This window comes from Giraffa tippelskirchi, chromosome 7 (genome assembly GCF_054371585.1).
Source record: "Giraffa tippelskirchi isolate mGirTip1 chromosome 7, T2T-mGirTip1v1.2.pri, whole genome shotgun sequence".
Taxonomy (NCBI): Eukaryota; Metazoa; Chordata; class Mammalia; order Artiodactyla; family Giraffidae; genus Giraffa; species Giraffa tippelskirchi.
In genome coordinates, this window is record NC_137281.1 from 26,744,593 (window position 1) to 26,764,188 (window position 19,596).

Consider the following 19,596-nt stretch of genomic DNA (forward strand, 5'->3'; position numbering starts at 1 on the left):
TAGGAGAAATAAAAATTTGTCTTTATTCAAAAAGTGGCAATCAGGTGAGTATGCAGCCTCCCTGTGGCTTGTGGGACTTGAGGTGGGTGGTCAGGGCCCTAATCCTTGAGCCAGTCAAGAAACAGGATTCACCCTTCAAATCACAGCACTGAGGCACTGGTGCCAAGAAATAATCCTGAGGGGGTCCCCAACCTACCTAGTCAACGCCTTAGTTTGCAGAGGCACTGTCTGTAGGATCCTGGCCAAGGCTCTAATTAAGCCTTGAACTAAACTCCCCATCCAGTTGGGTTCTGCAAGCCGCATGGTGGAGCCTTGTGCCCAGGAGGGTCTGTTGGGCTCATGAAGCAGGAGAGGCCCAGAGGTTCACTGGAAAGCCTTCACCTCACCAGGCCTGGCCTGTGGCATCGGCAGTGCATGGGGTTGGGGTCCTTTGGGCCAGGCTCTAGGGCAGACCTGGGGGTCAGAATACCTGGAGGAGGAGCAAGGGCACAAGGAACCTCCTCTGCTGGAGCGGCTGTATGTGTGCCCTGCTCACTGGGCAGTGGGAGAGGGGTCCGGTCTAGGGCCTTGGTCCTGGGCTATGTCCCTGGCAGAGGTAAGGCCAGGCTGGCCAGCCTGTAGTGCTCTTGGCACATAGGGACTGATGAAGAAGGACTGTAGGAAACGCTGCCGCAGGCCCTCAGGCAGGTAGTAGTGGATGAAGTATATGAGCCCCAGGCCATGACCTGGGTAATAGCGGCGGCGTGGCTGGGCCGCCAGCAGCGCATCGGTGATGGCATCTACCACCGGGCTGAGGTCTGGCAGGGCCTGGCTCAGAGAGTGCAGGAACTGCCCGTTCAAGTGCTCGATGTAGTCCTCACCGTAGGCCTGCAGCAGCTCTCGCGGCAGGATGGCCAGCAGCTGCTGCTTGCGCTCTTCCCACTGGTGCACGTCCTTCACTGACTCTGCGGAAGGAGTGGCAAGGCCAGAGTGGGGTCAGTGAGGGAAGCCAAAGCCAGACCCAGGTCTCTCACAACCTGAGACCCGCCCCCAGCCAAAGTCACGCCCATTCCTCAGACCCAATCCCCACTCCAGAGAAGACCACACCCACCCTGCCTTCCTCCTCCTCCCCGCCACAGGCCCCACCCCCAAATCCCTGAGCCTCACCTGTCTTGAAGCAGGCAGGCTGGATGATGCTGACCTTGACACCCCAGGGCAGAAGTTCACAGCTAAAATTGCCCATGAGCAAAGCCAAGGCTGCTTTGGAGGTCCCGTAGGCAGCCAAGCATGGAAACGGCATGTCTCCTGGGGATGGATCGGGAGTGGGGGATGCCTCAGCCGGGGCCAGGGACTCCAGTATCTCTCCCCGCCCAGCAGAGGCATCTTTTCTGCTCCAGTGCGGGAGGACCCTCACCTGCCGGGCTGCTCACAGTCACAATGCGACCACTCGAACGACGCAGCAGTGGCAAGAGGCCTTTGGTCATCTCTAGTGCACCAAAGAAGTTCACCTCCATGCAGGTGCGGAACGTGGCCACTGGACACAGCTCTGCATCCGCCACGAAGATGTTCTGGCCCGCGTTGTTGACCAGGCCCCACAAACCTGAGGGCATGGAGCCAGGAGGGAAGCTGCTGGTCAGTCCCACAGCACACCTCCAATCCTGGCCCCCTTACATCTGCCCAGCCACGCCCTTTCCTGGCGAAGTTGAGCCTACTGACCAGTGCTGGCGGTGTGGACCTTGGTGAACTCCAGCACGCGGCTAATGTCTGCTGGCTTGGTCAGGTCCATCTGCAGCAACTTCAGACGAGAAGAACAGCAGGCACGCAGCTCTAGGGCGCCAGGGCTATTCAGATCCAACACGGTGGCCAACACTGTGAAGCCCATGGCGTCAAGCTTCTTGGCCGTCGCGTTGCCAAAACCAGAGTCACAGCCTGGTCAGGGAAGGAAGGACAGCCAGTGAACTCCACTATGGCCCAGTTCAGCCTGAGACAACCCAGGATCACCATGGCCTGGATGGGATCCAGGTTTCTGACTCCCGACTTGGCAGCATCAGCAGCCCTCCCTTCCTAGGCCCATCTCTGGGAGGCTTGGACCCTCTGGCTGAGCTCCTGAGGACCAACTCTTTCACAGATGTCATCTCCCTGACCCCTCATAGCTACCCTATCAAATGTGGCTAATGATCCCCACTTTACAGATGAGGAAACTGAGACCTAGTAATGCTAAGTTGCTTCCCCCAAAGTCACTCAGCTGGCACACAGAAAGGTCAGGACTCTGTTGGTAGGTCAGCCAGTCCCAGCTGAGACCCAGCCTCAGCCCTGATGTCCTTCTGTCTGCTTGAGATCAGGCCTCAGCTCGCATGTGCAGATTACTGCACAGCCTCCCCTCCTTTCTCACTGCCCTTGCCCAGCATTCTTCCTCTTACCTGGACACTGAAGCAGCCCCCTTTTTTAGTTCTGTCCCACTTTGTCCCCTTGAATCCATTTTCTGCCTAAGCAGCCCAAGGGATCCTCCCCAAAATGACAATACCCTCTGCTTCTGAAAACCTCTCCAAGGTTCCCCACAGCCCTTAGGATAAAGCCAACGTGCTCTGTTCCCATCATTTAGGCCCTGTACAACCTGAGCTCCACCTTCCTTTCCAGTTCAGCACCCTCTACTGTTGTTCCAGGGTCCAGGCAAGCAGGAGGCCCATCCCCACCTCACGCTTGACCCTTGGAATTCCAGTGAATGGCAACATTGGGACATTCTCTGAGCCTCAAATAACTTGCCCCCAGGACAGGGTCACAGTGGATGAAGACAAGAACAGACCTGCATTAGAATCCCTTCCCACATCCATCAAATGTGATCTGAGGTCAGTTACCACTCTTGGAGGCTTAATTTCCTGGTTTTGGTATGCACAGAGATAAACCACGAGGCAGAACCAGTGTAGGGGTCTAATAAACCCCGGCTCCCTTGATTGTTCCCATTCCAATCCAACTCCTTGGGTGGTCAACAAGAGGGGGTGTGGGGAGGGGGTGACCAGTGAGGAAGGAAGCTCTTTAGAGCCTGTCCCCATGGTGGTCCTGCTGATCAGAGGTTACAAAGTGGTTCTGCACAACCAGCTCCCCCCTTCTCTCTGTTGAGGGAGAAAACAAAGCTGGGGGGCTGCAAGCTGGGCTTTATGTATCTGGGAGCCCACTAGCCAGCCCCAGCTGAGGAGTACTTCCTGGGCAAGTCTGGCTGGAGGAGGGGAGTGAGCACGTGTGTGTGTGTGTGTGTGTGTGTGTGTATGTGTACGTCCCCACTTGCCTAAGCTCCCTTCCAGAGCAGACAAGCCCTTCACGGGGAAACTAAGGCCTCCCAGAACCTCAGCTCTAAAGTCCCAACACAGTCACCCACACTTTTCATGCCCTCTTGCTCACCTGTACACACTCAGAAACCTACGCATACCTCCAACCTACCTGCAGAGAGGTATGAACAACAATGGCTCACTCCCATGAGACCCGTACTGCCCAGCAGTGCACAGATGTGCACACAAAGCACCCAATCACTCGACCCAAACCCTGACCCCAGGGCTGAGTTCCCCAAGTAGCCTCAGCTAGGGGTTCTCAGGAGCATTCCCAGGGAGGGGTGGGTGGCAGCTCTGGCAGGCTCAAGGCACAGTGTTCCTAGCAAGTGAGGCAGGGTCTGGTCACCTACTTGTACTGCAGTCAGTAGTGAGTCAAGAAACCCCAGAGTTTAGGGGCATTGGGAAGCTTGGAGGTCAACTCTCGATGTTTAGATGGGGTGGGTTGGGCAGTCTGCCTCCCCTCCTCCATTGCGGGACTTTGCAACCAGAGCTGAGGGAAGACTCAGTCTCACCTCACTCTCAGGCTCAAGGCTAGGAGATGTAACAGTAGCGGCACAAGGACCTGAGGTGAGATCCCAGAAAAGACTGCCTGAGTCACTAGTATCTGAAGATGACCTGGGTCCTGAGGAGGCAACTCATTAATTAGAAGGCAGGAGGGGAGCTGCCCTGTCCTTGGGGGCAGAAGCTCCTTGCTTTCATACCAGGAGGTCTGTCATCTCTCCTTCCTCAAACCACTAAAACTGGGGGTCCCTTGAAACTTCTCACTCTGCCCTGAACTCACATCTCTCCCATGCAACCTGAGCCATCCTCTATCTCCACCATCTTTACTGAAGCTCAAACCCTCCTGCTACCTTCACCTCAGGACATTCTGGCTTCTTGCTGGGCATTCAAGGCCCCTTCCAAGGAAACAAATGCTTATCTCACCACATCTCAGCAGCCAGACTGCTTACTGACTGCCCACCCCAGACCCAGGCCATGCTCATTCCTGCCTCAAGCCTCTGTCCCACACCTTTTGTCTGACCCAAAACACCTTCAACACTCTTACTATCTCCTCCTATCTTCTGAGGCCCAGCTCACGGATCGCCTCCTCTGGGAAGTTTTCCCAGCTTCATCTGATCATGCAGGGCCCCCTACTGGACTGAGGTCTCTGAGAAGCCACTCACCAGTGCAAGAGAGCAGAACCCCAATCACCTGTCCAAAGCCATGGGGGTTAGGGGAGAGACCAGGCTCCCCCTCCCCAATACAGTAGAGCCAGTAGTGCCCTATACAGTAGTGCCCACTGACTTTCCTCTCCCTCTCCACTTCTGGGTCTCAGCTCCTCCTTCCCTCCTTCTGGTGATAGATTTATTCCTTGTTCCAGACAAAGAGAGCTCAACAAGGTGGCCAGAGGCACCTGAGCCCAGCTCTCTAAGACCTCACCTCCTTCCCAGGCACAGAGGACCAGGAGGAATGGTAGTGGCGTGCTGAGTGCAGACTCCAGACAGTTCCTTCACAGTTTGGGTCTGGGTGGTGGGATCTGAGAGGTGGCTGAATGCCCAGCCGTCCCTCATGATGACCTCAAGCTTTTCTGAACTCCAAGGAGCCCAGCCAATTGGGAGAAGGGGATCCCGACTCTCCATTTAAGTCCATTCCTCCTGGTCCCAGGGAAGAGACAGGACCTCCCCCACGTGGGGATGTTAGGCAGAGTTCAAGGGGTGACGATTCTCTGAAGTCCCTCAGAGCAGTGTCCTCTGTCGGAAGACTGCTCTCTTGGAGAGGGACATAGCATAAACCCCAAGCTCCAGGAGGCTCCCTTCGCAGTCTCCCCTGCGCACCTGCCTCCTTTTCCCTTCAACACTCCCCAAAGCCGCAGGTAGTCAACCCGGACTTGGGGAGGTGCCCTGAGCTTCCTACTTGGCTAGCTCCCTGAACCCAGGGGAGAGGGGCTTCCCCCTTCTCGGCTGGGGGTCCCGCGTTGCCTTGGCATGCCCACAGGGAGCCCTCTGGGTGTCTGGTCCCGCCCTCGAACCGGGAGTCGCCGCGCTCCGCGCCCCGCGCACTCACCGGTGATGAGCACCGCGCGAGTCGCCACGGGCAGGCGCTGCGGGTGCGCCAGGCGGGACAACATGATCCAGCCGGTGGCGGCCAACACGGCAAGTGCGGCCAGCGGGGGTAGCAGGCGCTGGCACAGCCAGTCGAGCGCGGCCAGCAGCGCCAGCGCCGCCAGCAGCGGGCGGCCCAGACGCAGGTCTGCGCGCAGCAGCTGCAGCAGCGCACGGGCCGCCACGAGCAGCCAGGCGCCGCCCGACGGCCAGGGCCAGCTTTCCATGGCGGCCGGGCCGGGGCGGGGCAGGGACAGGGCTGGAGAGCAGGGACTGTGACTCGGGGCTTGGACGCGGGGTGCAGCAGGACACCAGCCAGGGGCGGGAGGGGATACTCGCTTTCTCTGTTCGCCCTCGGGCCGAGCTTTTAAAGACCCCGGGGGGCGGGGGCGAGGGCGGAACGGAGGCGGGGAAGGGGCGGGGCTTTCCTTTACTTCTCTGCCCGTACCCCTTGCCGGACAGGTGCCCCCACCTCTACCTCCCGCCCCCTGCCCCTCCCCCGCGGTCAGATCCGCTTTCGAAGAAGCCGGAACCAAGTCCCAAAGTTGCTGCTCAACTGCTCAAGTCGCCGCTGGCCGTGCCCAGGAGAGGTGCGGTAGGTCTAGCCCTAGTGCCCCAAATGCACTCACTCCTGCGCTGGTCCGCTGAGCCACGACTGCCAGGTGAGCACATCCACAGCTCACACTTGCTCGGGACACCTGAGGACACACGCAACCTCCATCCCCACATTGACTGCACCTCCGCGGCCAGCCGGGCCTGCCGGAACATCTCGGGGAACCAGCCAGCCCTCACCCGGCAGCCTAGGCCAACGCCGGCGGACGCACCACGCCTTGCGCTGCCGCAGGTGCCTAGCACACACGCCCTGACGCGCGCTCGCACCTAAGCTACCCGCGGCCACCGACCGATTTGGGGCTGGGGGCTGGGTGGAGCAGGGTGACAGACCGGATTCTTGGGGAGTATCTGCCCCGCCATCCCCCCCTTCCTTCCACTTTCCAGCCCTGGGTTTGCAGCAACGCCCCCTCCCCACACTCCACCTCCCCGCCCCCAACCCCCGTCCTCCTGCCACACAAGTGTACATGTGTGGGCACGGGTGTGTGGAGTAGGGTTCTGAGGAAGCATCTAGGCCTCCCATTAACTCCAGCCCACTCTCCAACCCCAGGGACCCCAAGAGCCAGGCCAATGGGGACACCCGGGGAGTCAGTGAGGGCAGCCTCTGGGACAGGGTGATCCCTGCCCTGCTCCCAGGATCCAACAGGGTATAAAGTAAGTGAGTGTGGGTGCGTTTCCCTGTGTGTATGAAGAAGGTCTGTGTCTGTGTGTGGCCCTGTGGGCCCCCACCCTGCCCACCCCCGTGTCTGGCACCCTGTGCTTGGCATCCATGCCAAGCTCTGCCAGCAAAGGGAAGTGGTGCCAGTACCTCACTGCCAGGCCCTGTGCTGAGGTCAGTAGGTCGGCCCATAGTACAGGGGGTCCCTGCTTCTTCTGGACCCTTGCCCAGTGCCTCATCTATGCCCACACTAGGTCCTGGGAGGTCATGGACCCCTCCCAATTCTGTTGCCCTTTCTCTATCTTAGATGCTCAGGCTCTGTGCCAGGGCTTCAAGGCAATGCCTCCTCGAAGCTTTTTCTGCCACCCAGGCATGGCCCCCTGGTGAGCCAGGGGCATCTCAAGGAGGAGCAGGGAGACAGACCCACTTAAGGCGTCCTTCCCAGACCCACTTCTGAGCTTCTACTTCCTCCTCCTGAAAGTATAGATGACAAGTTAGCCCTGGCCCTGGGAGGCAGGGCTGGGGAGGGTATGTGTGCCTGACCATGGGTACATGACCTTGTGTGCCTGTGTATGCCTATATTTGTGTACACTCTGTCCATGGACTCCATAGCTTGTCCATACACATATGACATGTCTCTCCTCGTGCCATGACCTGTATATGCATGTAAGTACATTTGTGTATGTGTGTGTTTTTGGTGACTCCCTTGGTCTGCGTCATTCTTCAGAAACTCAGGGAAACATTCATTTTCCAAAATGTGCTGACTCCTGTCATTCTGAACCTGTGGCCCAGTCTCACAGGTGGACACAACAACCTTGACCTGGCATCCCAATATGAGCTGTAGACTCTGGGTTGTGGGACCCACTCCCTCCCAGCTTTAGTCACCCTACTGAGAGTCTGACTGTGGTTTCTGCAGCTTCAGACCATTAAATCCCTTGGGACTGTGGAGGGATGTCAAAGAGAGGATGAGGTGGGCGGTGGGGGAGGGGTGGTGTCTCAGCCAGCCTTCAAGGTTAAGGCCACACAGGTAGTACCAGAGCTTGCCAGAGTAGGATTCAAAGGGCAGGGAGTTGGAGGACTTCCCTGGTGGTCCAGTAGTTGAGAATCCATCTGCCAATGTAGGGGATACAGGTTTGATCCCTGGTCCGGGAAGATTCCACATGCTACTGGGTTACTAAGCACATGTGCCACAATTACTGAGTCTGCGCTCCACAGCAAGAGAAACCACTGCAATGAGAAGCCTCCACACCGCAACGAAGAGTAACCCCTGCTCTCCATAACAGAGAAAGCCTGTGCAGAGCAACAGAGACCCAGTGAAGCCAAATACATAAATCTTTTAAAAAAGGGTAGGGAGGTGGAAGTTGGAAAGCAAGGTGAGGACAGAGTCTGAGAAACAAGATCCTACACTCCTGGGAAGGAACCATGAAGGACCCTGACCCACTGGGAAGCATAGGGTGAGGAGAGAGACTTGCTGAGAGGGGAAGTTAGGGAATTGTCTTTGGTTGTGGAGTGTAGGATGCTAGGATGGGTGGGGCATGTTTCCAGTTCAGCTTCTGGGACACTGTGCCACCTCAGACAGAAATATTTGTCTCGTATGGTTTGGGTCTCGTGGATGATCTGCCACATTTGTATTTAATACCCCTCTCTCTCAGAAATTCATCCTACTTCCTAGGCCAGGTCTCCCTTCCAGGATCTATACTCCAGCCCACTGTGGCCACCTGAGCAGCTGACTCCTTACCTCTCATCAGGTGGAGAAATTCTGGAAGTAGAAAGAAGGTGGTTTAGGCAGTCAGGACTGGGAGGGGCTGGCCCAGCCCTGTCTGAGGCTTGGTGCCAGGCTGTGCCTGTCCGAGGGCAGATAACCAGCCTCTGCCAGAACCAGGAGTCTGGTCTGGCAGGGCCCTCCAGAGAGGAGAAGGGGGAGCAGAGGGCAGGAGCCCCAGCAGATAAGGCAGGGTTGGCAGGGGCAGAGGAATGAAGGGCAACCAGAAGGAGCAGAGCCCCTGAGCCACCTCACCCCTAGGCCCTCAACCCACAGTCTCCCTTAGTCTCACCCCTGTCCTCACCACCCACCTCACTCCTTAATCAGAAACTTGGTGAGCCAAACCTTCAGCATGCCCTAGGCTCTGGAGGGCCATGAGGTGTGTTGAGGGCTGGCAGTCTGGCTCCAGTCTGCTCCAGCTGAGTCCAACAGCTCACTGGCACCACCTGCTGGCCTTTGGGGGAGGGCACAGCTCTGAAGGGGATAAAGTGAAGGTGACTGTTGGATGTGAGGATGGGAGGAAGAGAAATCCAGGATGGGGCGTGCCAAGCTGCTGTCTCTAAGAGCTCACTTTCTGTTCTCTTACCACACTGTGTTTCTGGAGCCAAGTGCTCCCTATCGCCCCTTTATTCCTCTGTGGTCAGGTTCAGAGGCAGCAGAATCCCAAGGAGGCCCTGCACTCTCCTCACCCCTGGCACCCCATCACTCCTCCCTCCTACACAACGGCAGAGGGGAGTCTCTTCCTGCCGATGGCCAACCCCTTGCCCAAGCTCCACACCCCATCCCTCCTCGTCCTCAAAGACAGCAAATTTGTATTGTGTTCCTACTGTGTGCCAGGCCCTGTGCTGGGCGCTGTGGCTATAACAACTAACCCCTGGCTCCTTTCTGGCAGCATGCACCCCAGTTTGGCTCTGCCCTTTCCCCCTGGAAACCACCATAAAGAACTTCTCTCACTCAATCCTGTATCCCTTTCCCCAAGCATTGTTCTCATGCTCTCCTCCCCACGACACCCACCCCCTTTCTCAGCTGCATTTCTTGAAAACTGTCTCCAGTCACCATCTTCACTCTCCTCTCTCCCACTCTAGCTCTGAGTCAGCTCCGGCTCCTGGCCGCTCCAGAAGTCACCAGTGAATGACAAGCTAGTCCTCAAATACCAAGGACACATCTCTGCTTTCAGTTAACTCCTCTGTACCCTGGGCCCTTTCTCCCTTCGGCACCTGCAAAGCCACTGCTACTGGGTTCCCTCCTACCTGTCCGGCTCTCCCTCCTGGCCTCATTCATAAGCTTCTCTTCCCTGTGGGTGAGCCTCTGGCTGTGGAGAGCTCATGCTCTGTCCCTCCCCCACCATGAGCTCATCTTCCTACTCACATGTTGGTGACTCCCACACTCCTTTCCAGCCAAGACTCTTAATTCCAGGCCCACATGTCCAGCTGCCCCTGTTTGCCTCCTCCGGACATCCATAGGCCCCTTTACACTCAGCATGTCCAAAACTGGTCTCATCATCTTCTCTAGTTCTGGCAGCCACACCCTTCCCAGCTCATCCTCAATCTTCATTCCATGCACTTGCCTCCAGACCTCTTGCTCTGTCCCAAGCCTTGGGTTGGGTGCATCATTACAGGGTGTCATCATTACTATTTTATATTCAAGGAATATAAAATATAACTGAGGTTTCCAGAGGCTGAGAAAATTGTTCAAGGTCTCAATCTCAGGTTCACCTAAGTTTGAATCTTGGACCAGCCCCAAGATTCAAACTCAGGTATACCAGAGCTCGAAGACCAAGAACTGTGTTAACACAGAGCTATGTTTGTCATGCACTTCCCTGGTGGCTCAGTGGTAAAGAATCCACTTGCCAATGCAGGAGATGCAAGGTCGATCTATGGGTCAGGACGATCTCCTAGAGAAGGTAATGGCAACCTTCTCCAGTATTCTTGACTGGGAAATCCCGTGGACAGAGGAGCCTGGCGGGCTACAGTCTATGTGGTCCCAAAAGAGTCGAACACGACTTAGCTACTAAACAACAACGTTTCACCACCTCTGACTTCATTCTGAGGGCAAAGAAAGCTGGGAAAGGTCTTTAGCAAATAAGACCCTGTTGTGGTTGGCTAGGAAATTGGTTTGGGGACAAGGCACGAGGGGAGGCTGGGTGTCCCGTTGGTGTATCCCTGTGAGGGACCTCAGTCTGTTTTGGACAAACTGAGCCTGAAGTGCTGGTGGACACGCGAGGGTTGAGCCCAGAGGCAGCTGGGTGCCTGTGGTCCCCAGCACATCACTCACGTGGTACAAGAGCCTTGGAGATTGCCAACTCACCAGGCATGAGTGCCCCGTCCATCTCCTCTAGCTGTGCACCTGGAAGCCAGGCCCTTTGTTTACTGGGCAGAAGGAATGGGGATATTCAGGAAGCCAGAAGTATCACTTACCTTTTCAAACTCTGTCCAGCACCCTCCCCTGAACTTCTTTGCTTCCAGGATTGAAGGCAGATATTTGGGGATTAGGGCCGTTGAGCTTGGGAAACACTAAGAGAATTTGGTCTCAAGGGTTTTCTGGACCAGTCCCAGGGGAAAGGCAAGTACCAGCTGAGAACACATACTGGGCGATCTTGGCTGACTCCAGGTGAAACTGGTCATCTTGAGTCCTGCAGTGCAGCTCTGAGTTATTCCTAATCCTCTGCCACATTTACTGCGTGCTTGCCAGTCCTTGTGTTTGACTTCCTCATACTTAATTTTATGTACTATCTCACATCATCCGAATGAAGCAGGTACCGCAATTCTATATATAAGAGGTTCAGTGATTACTCAGCCTTCCAGACGCTTTGCTCCCCAGCCATCAGGCAGCACTGTCCCCTGTCAGCCAAGGAGGTTGGCATTATTCAGTGGGCAATACCCAGGCAAAAGACTATCAACCTTTTAAAATTTGCTTCTGGGAGTTCAGGGTTTTTGAGCATGAGCCACCCATTTTCCTTGCTTGGCCCTGCAATAAGCCTTTCTCTGTTCCAAAAAATAAAAAAATAAAAATAAAATAAAATTTGCCTCTGGATTAGAAACATATCTCCCAATGGTAGAATTAAGGCAAGTTGTTAAAACTAATTCCAAAACTTGCTTCCTTACAGCTTCCATCACCCTGATTCAGGCCTTTTCTTGGAAGAACAACTGCAAAAGATACAAAAATTAGTTGCTGTTGGCTGGCTGGTTTAATTCATTTGCATATACATAATTCAGTCCCACCCCTCGTGGCTAATATCCTACTTGGGGAGCTGTGGCTGTTTTCTGATTGCTGGTAGGAGGCCTATGTGTGTTGTTTTTTTTAAATAAACTGAAACCAGATGGAGGAGGGTTTTGTTCACTGCCTTGCCTACAATTTTCTCCAGCAAATTCCTTGAAAAGCCAACCACCTATGAGTGGTGCCTATTCTCTTTGGAGGTCCCTCACCGCTGGTATGCAAATAGCAAGCAGGGCTGGGATTTCTAAAAGTGAAAACAAAAAGGAGAAGCTTCTTGGCTCAAGGGCTTTTGGGTACACAGCGGGGTCATCTCCTCGTGGAGCCCCGATTTTAGATCTGCACTTACAGTTTGTATCCTCCTCTCCTTCTCTCTCTCTTGAGTTGGGAACTGAGCTGGGCTTGAATCAGAATCACCTGGACTAACTACTTGGTGAAAATATGGATTTCAGACCCCCACCCGCTTTGCAGCATTAACTGCTGGCAGGAGACCCCGACTCTCAGGATGGGTTGATCTTTGAGTCAGTTATTCTCTGGAAGGGGTCCAAGCCACTCTTGCTTTCATCTTGGGAACACTAGCTGCTCAAGATGGTTATAGAAATATTTTTAACCGCCAGCCAGGTCTAAGGCTTTGTAATGCCCCTTGAGCACCTTGTCAAGAGATTCCTTGTTCCGAGAGATAAGCAAGTACACCCCCTGGTCAGGGGGTTAAGATTTTTCTTTGGAAGTTGAATTAAGCATTGTCCTAGTGAAGTATGACCTAGTCCCCAGGCAGGGGAGAACATGTCTTTCCCAGCTCCGACCTTCATTCCTACCTCAGATCTCTGTTCTTTTGGATTCCAAGGCTTTTTAGATAATCGTGTCAGGTTACATAAGCTTTTGAGATATGAGGGAGCACTCAATGGAAATTCCTCTGGGAGCAGGCATGAGAGGTTCCGCCATACAATTTGCTTTAAAGTATTTGAGGAAAAATTCAGGTGCCTCAGCCCTGCACATTTCTGAAATAAAGTAAGAACAGTCAACGACTTTGTATGTATGCACCATTCCCCCATAGAAATGAGGAAACAAAAAGATACGCTGAAGAGCGAAACTGCTCCCAGGGAGCACGTGCAGGGCCAGGTGGCCAGTTGCAAAGAGGTCAGCTTTGACTGAGCTGCCATGGAAATCCTTATCAAAACAGGATACCTTTCCCCACCCACCTTTCTGCATCTTAGATAACACATGTAGTAAATACAAGCCTTCATTTTTCTAAGAAACATAAAATAAAAACTGAATTACTGCCAGAGAAGCTTTAAAATAATTGGTTCCTAGGACACTGTGGGCACATTCTCCACACACCATCATTTTCATGTCATTTGCCTCCGAGGGATGGCCCTGCATCAGCTCTGTTGCATAAGGTGCTGCTTCCAAACACCTTGTTCCTGACTGGAGACACAGAATAAGTTTTATCTAGGTCTGTGAGAGTTCTGGAGGGGTGACATCGTGTTCCAAGCTGTACCAGTTAGTGTCAACAGTGAGAAAGCTGCCAGAGTCTTCTTACCAAGGAAGCTGAGAGAATATTGTATACACCAAACAGCGCTCCTTTCTTAAAGCACAAAGTGGTCACAAAAGCTACTCAAGAAGGGAAAATTAATGGGAGGAAAATGTATTCAATGTAGTGAAGGAAAAAAAAATCTTTACAAGGGATGTGGACATAACAGATTTACTATGATGAAGGGACGGTAGTATAGGAAAGTCCATGTTTACACCAAAAATAATTCAACAGGTATTATTTACAAAAGGCTTCACAAAAGAATTCCTGTTAAGTAACACTATCCTTTCATTGTTTGTTACTGCCTCGATTCATACAACAAACATCTATTGAGTGCCTTTGTGTTCCAGGCTCCATGCTCAGGGAATGCCATGGTGAGCTAGATAACTATTCCCCCCCTTGTGGTCTCTGCATGTGGCTGGAGGACAGCCCCTAATCAGATCACTACACAACCAAGGAGCCACGATGGACAGAAGGAACTAGAAAGCAGAGTCTCATGGCCTCTTCTATTCTGAGGGTTGGAGAAAGCTTTCTAGGAGGAGGTGATGTTCCAGGTAGCGAGAAAATCACATGCAAAGACCCCTAATATAAGAGGGAATCTAGTCCTTCGAGGAGAGGGGGGCCAGGAGGCTGCAGAGGTCAGAGGGAGCCAGGGGGTATGGGAGGTCTTGGAGGCCGTGGTGAATGAGGAGGTTTTTATTCTAATTTCATGGTATATGGAGATGCTGCTTCCTGTGAAGCAGGGAGAGTCACTGAGAGTGGTAGCAAGAAGTAAAATAATCAGTTTGCCTTACTTTCTTCCTTTCTTTTTCTTCCTTCCTTCCTTCATTTATGTATTTTTGGCTGTGCTGGGTCTTCATTGCTGTGTGGGCTTTCTCTAGTTGTGGCAAGCAGGGGCTACTCTAGTTGCAGTGCGTGTGTGTCTCCTTGCGGTGACTTCTCTGTTTGCAGAGTATGGGCTCTAGAGCACAGGCTCAATAGTTGTGGTACACAGGCTTTGTTGCTCCACAGCATGGGGGATCTTTCCAGACCAGGTGTTGAACCCGTGTTTTCTTAACCACTAGACCACCAGGGCAGGCCCTCTTTCTTTTCTTTCTCTTTTTTGACAGCCCCAAGCTATCAGGAGATGGACTGATGGGGAGGGGAGCCCACAGTGGAGGTAGAAAGAGCGACAGTCATGAGGCCTCTATGTTTGCCGGGACAAGGGGTGCTTGTGGCCGTGGGACAAGCCAAGCAAAACGGGCTGACTCATCCAAGACCTATTGGAAAGGAGACTGTGATTCAGACAAAATGGACCCAGAGAGCAAGATCTATGGCTAACCACATCCCACCAGTGAATCTGATAATTAAAATTTAATTCCATTAGTTAATGAAATGGAGAGTATCATTTCCTGATAGAAAGACAAGTAGGGTCTAGATTATATGTACCAGTGTCCATTACCAGTGGAACATTCTGTGTGCTTCATATGCAGGACATTTTCAGGCCTCATCATGGCCCTATCTGCTAAGGAGCTACTGTTACTGCTACTTCACATAGGAGCAAACTGAATTTAGAGAAGTTTGGGAATTTACCCAGCTGGCAACTGGCAAAGCTGGGATTGAAACATGTAACCATTGATATGCCCTGGGACAAGAAACAAGTCCCAGGAAGCCTGGGGATACATTGACTCTAATTAAGGATGGGCTGTGGGTCTAGCCCAGGTTGGGATGAACTGCCCAGGGGTCTCTTCTGGCAATTCTAGAAGTCAGGTAAGCGAGCTTGGAACCTTCTCACACACATGTGTACAACTTCTTTAAACCACAGTTAGGTCTTTTTGTCTCTCTAGCCTGGGCTGTTCACCATGGGCAGACCTGCCTTGCTAGTCAAGGACAGCCACTCTGGGCAAGAACAAGTCCTGCCCTAGGGGATGACTTCTGTCCCAGAAAAATGGGTCTCATGTTTTCATAGAAACTGGCCAGAGCGGGGCAGGAGGAGCTGAGACCAACTACACTTTGAGTAAAGGGAATGCTGTGGGAAAGAGCCTGGGGGTGGGAGAGAATGCCTTGGGTTCCAGGAGATGCACTGATTAGGGGACATGGATGAGGAGGTGGACAGGAGCTAGCTGAGCTGGGCTTTGAAAGCCAAGCTTTGGCATTTCAGTTGATCCTAAGGGCAAAGAAAGCCCTGGAGGTAACTTAAACAGAAGACTGATGAGGTGGTGTTAGCAAAGTGTGGCCTTCCTCAGTAGGTGATGCCCTGGGCAGTGTCAGGTTCTGGACTGGCGACCACAACACGATGACAGAATCAGGACACCATCAAACTGCCTGTGCTATTAAAACTCAGATTTGGCCAGAGAAAGTCTTCTTTTCAGAGAGCTTGGCCTGGAGTCACTCAGATATCTGGGCAGTCATTTTTGTTTCAAATGAAACAGCTTTGGGACTTCCCTGGTGGTCCAGTGGCTACGACTTCGTGCTTCCAATGCAGGGGGTATGAGTTTGATCCCTGGTCAGGGAATTAGATCCCACATGCCGCAACCAAGTTTGCATGCTACAACTAAAGATCCTGCGTGCCGCAATGAAGATTGAAGATCCCGCATAACACAACCAAGAGCTGGTACCACCAAATAAATAAATATTTTTAAAAAATGAAACAGCTTTCATTGGTTAAATATACATGTACTTAATCCTATTTGAAACCCACTGTATTAGTTTCCTATTGCTGATACAAAAAAGTGCCACTAATTCAGTGGCTTTGTTGTTCAGTTGCTAAGCTGTGTCTAACTCTTTGCGACCCCATGGACTGTAGCAACCAGGCTCCTCTGTCCATGGGATTTTCCAGGCAAGAATGCTGGAGTGGGTTGCCATTTTCTTCTCTAAGGGATCTTCCCAACCCAGGGATCGAACCCACATCTCCCGCATTGCAGGCAGATTGTTTACCCATGAGCCTCAGGGAAGCCAATTCAGTGGCTTAAAACAACACAGGTGTATTATCTTCCAGTTCTGGAGGTAAGAAGTTTGAAATGGGTGTCACTGGGCTAAAGTTAAGATGTCATCTGATTGGTTCCTTCTGGAGGTTCTAGGGGAGAATGTTTCCTTGCCTTTTCTAGATTCTAGAGGACACCTGCATTTGTTGGCTCATGGCTTCTTTCTCTGTCTTCAAAACCAGAAGTATAGTGTTTTCAAATCTCTCTGACTTCTGCTTTCAACATCACGTCTCCTCCGACTCTGACCATCCCATGCCTCTCTCTTGTAAGGGTCCTTGTGATTACATTGAGATCACCTGGGTAATCCAGGATACTCGCTTCCATCTCAAAACCCTTTCATATCTGCAAAGTACACTTTGCCTTGAGAGGTAGCGTATTCATAGATTTCAGAAATTAGGATATGTACATCTTTGCGAGGCCATTATTCAGGCTACTGCCCACTTTAACAAATGATCAGAAAGAATGGTAAGCCTGGCAGCTAAGAGGAGAAGGGACTGGAAGCAGGCAGGCTGATGTTAGGGAGACAGACAGAAGGCTGCTGCAGAGACAGCTAATGGGAAACTGGTGCTGTGGGCTAAAGTGGAGTGGGAAGAACGGATACAAGACATATTTCAGAGGGAGTGAGAAGAATGGACGCAGGACATATTTTGGAGGGAGGAACTGCCTGGTTGTGGGGACTGTCTGGATTATATGGGCAAGGACTAGGAGGAGACTGGGTAGGTAGTGGTGCCCTTTGGAGGGCCTAAAGGGAGAAGGAGGTTTGTGGCAAGGACAAAAAGGGCATATAGGGATGTGCTGCATTTAGATACACATGGGACAGCTAGGGGGTACTTCCCAGGTGGCATTAGTGGTAAAGAACCTGCCTGCCAATGCAGGTAGACATAAGAGACCTGAGTTCAATCCCTGGGTTGGGAAGATCCCCTGGAGAAGGGCATGGCAACCCACTCCAGTATTCTTGCCTGGAGAATCCCATGGACAGAGGAGCCTGTTGGGCTTTGGTCCATAGGGTTGCAGAGTCAGGCACAACTGAAGTGAATTAACATGCATGCATGCACAGGACATCTAGGAGCAGTGCCTGGGAGGCAGGTGGACCCAGGGTTTGGTGGCTTGACTCTTCGGTCCCTCCCTTCCCTGTGGGCAGATAATGGCTCATCCGCCACCTTGATTTTTAGGTCACCATCTCTTTTCAGCCCTAAGTTCTACAATTTCAGATTAGAGCTGAGTTGTATTATACTTTTGAGGCCAGAGTAGCATTGATATTTAGTCCATATAGTTTATCAGTCCTGGAAACAAGCATTTGTATGGTAGACAGATAAAGACACTTGCATAGGACCCAGAATCAGCACACGACCAAGCAGGAGTTGCTATGTTGCTTTTATTGTGTGCTTGTGGCTGATAATTTTAGGGATAGGGGTGTTTTCTGTCCAGCCCATGTTGAGCAGGTAGCCAGCCAGCTGCTCACTTTCCTACGGCCAAGAAATATGGATAGGACAGCTGGTGGAAGACAGAGCCTCTTCCTGTCTTTTGAGAAAGCCTGAGCTCATGAGGGTCCATTCTGAGTGTCCCCAGGTGGAGGGGAGAGGGCGCACTCAGGGAAATCAAGTTCAGCAGGGAGGGAAGAGAGTCTGCAGCCCCTGGAATGGAGGAGACAGGTGCCTGTCCCCCAGCAGCCCCAGGGCAGCAGGCATGATCCCATGAAGCCCAAATTTGAAAGTCCTGTGGGTTGGGGCAATGACCGTGGTCTTAGTACCAGAGAGGGCACATGACCAGAGAGTGCCTCTCACAGTGTTTGCTGCTGCAGGAGATTCTGAATCCTTGGAATAAACTGGGTAAAGAGGAACCTAGTAGAGACCAAGGCCGAATTTCCCTCCACCCTGGAAGATCGGAAATCCCAGTAGGATTTATGCTTGATTTGAAGGAAATAAAGAAAGGAGAACTTATTCTTTTGGTCACATGGTGCCAAAAGTGGGACCATGAGTCTGTGGGACCTTAGTTCCCCGAACAGGGGCTGCACCCGACCAGGGATTGAACCCAGGCCCTTGACAATGAGCGCACAAAGTTTAATCACTGGACCCAGGGAAGTGCCAGGAAGGAGATATTTTGAGCTCTTACACTTCACACATTATAGTATGGACCACCTTCATATTTATTTGTTTTTAGATATGTATTCTTCTTAGCCTGTTATCTCCCTGAAGGGCAGGGATCTCATGGGTATTCCCCAGGGTATATCCAGTGCCCAGCACATACTCTCATTAAACTGCGCAGGCTGGCTGCTGCTGCTGCTGCTGCTAAGTCGCTTCAGTCGTGTCCGACTCTGTGTGACCCCATAGACGGCAGCCCACCAGGCTCCACCGTCCCTGGGATTCTCCAGGCAAGAATACTGGAGTGGGTTGCCATTTCCTTCTCCAGTGCATGAAAGGGAAAAGTGAAAGTGAAGTCGCTCTGTCGTGTCCGACTCTTAGCGACCCCATGGACTGTAGCCTACCAGGCTCCTCCGTCCATGGGATTTTCCAGGCAAGAGTACTGGAGTGGGATGCCATTGCCTTCTCCGGCAGGCTGGCTGAGGGTCTCCCTAAGAGTGATGGGGTCAGGGGAGAAACTGGAGCGGAACGCTTACGGGACAAGTTAGGATTTCGAGAAGACAAGCTGTGGATTGGAGGTAGAGAAAAGTGTGTTTTTGAGGAAGAAGTTTGAAAAGGAATGAAGAATGGGACGCCAGGGGGTCCGGGTGAGCCCCGCCCGAGCCTGGGTGCCAGCGCGACGTGACGCAGCGCGGTTTGGCCGCTGTGGGGCGCCGTAGCCCACGCCGTTGCCAGGGGAACGGGCCCAGCGCCGGACGAGGCCCAGCCAGCGTCTGCCTGGCCGGGTGGTACAGCCAGCCCGCTCGAGTGGGAGCCGGAGGACTTGGGGGCCTAACCTCCGCCTCGCGGCCCAGGATGGGGCTCCAGTCCGGGGCGCACCGCCGCCCGGTCCCAGGGACAGTCTCTACCGCGAGAGTCTGAAGCGCGGCCGCTCTGGGGTGGGTGGACGGCCGGGCGCTGGGGCTGAGCCGCTGAGTGACCTTGGCAGGGCCGATCTGGCTCGGCCAACGACGCGCAGGTGAGGAGCCCCCCGTGCAGTTCTCACCTCGAAGCTGAGCCACGGGGGCAGAGCTTTTCGCCTGGAGCCCGCGCGCGGCCTGAGCTGCAGGTCCTGGGCAGGGCGCCTGGCTTCCTTCTAGCATTCATCAGGTTCGCAGATCTGCATTGAGCGTCTGCTATGTGCCAGGCTCTTTGCCAGGCGCGGGGCCACCAAGGGCTCCAGAGAGGACGCCGCGGTTCTCCAGAACCGGCAGTATTAAGAAGGGGTCGGGTGGGGGTTGCGGGGAGCAGGTGCCAGATAGACGACTAAAGTGATTTCAGGTCAGGTTAAATGGTCTAGTGCTGAAATGGAGGGAGGTCAGGGAGGATCCCCTCTCATGTGACTTTTAAGCCAAGA

The 19,596-nt window shown here is 53.3% G+C and overlaps 2 protein-coding genes across 3 annotated transcripts in view; one reads left to right on the forward strand and one right to left on the reverse strand.

The window, feature by feature from the left end:
• Positions 1–19,596, reverse strand: part of HSD11B2 (hydroxysteroid 11-beta dehydrogenase 2) — a 23,755-nt gene continuing 4,159 nt past the window's right edge. Inside the window, exons 2-9 of one of the 2 annotated variants that reach the window (XM_081513075.1) lie at positions 12,441–12,623; positions 11,439–11,558; positions 11,000–11,178; positions 10,720–10,781; positions 1,696–1,908; positions 1,394–1,579; positions 1,147–1,284; positions 1–944 (exon numbers count right to left, since the gene is read on the reverse strand). In XM_081513075.1, the coding sequence (XP_081369201.1) occupies positions 532–944; positions 1,147–1,284; positions 1,394–1,579; positions 1,696–1,908; positions 10,720–10,781; positions 11,000–11,085 (1,098 nt within the window). In that variant the 5' untranslated portion in view covers positions 11,086–11,178; positions 11,439–11,558; positions 12,441–12,623 and the 3' untranslated portion in view covers positions 1–531. Of the gene's footprint in view, positions 945–1,146; positions 1,285–1,393; positions 1,580–1,695; positions 1,909–5,345; positions 7,125–10,719; positions 10,782–10,999; positions 11,179–11,438; positions 11,559–12,440; positions 12,624–19,596 lie in introns of those variants that run through there. The other variant, XM_081513074.1, reaches the window with a different exon arrangement.
• ZDHHC1 (zDHHC palmitoyltransferase 1) overlaps positions 18,958–19,596 on the forward strand; it is a 20,610-nt gene continuing 19,971 nt past the window's right edge. Inside the window, 1 exon segment of the mRNA XM_081513073.1 lies at positions 18,958–19,218. The gene's annotated coding sequence lies outside the window, so the exon portion shown is untranslated.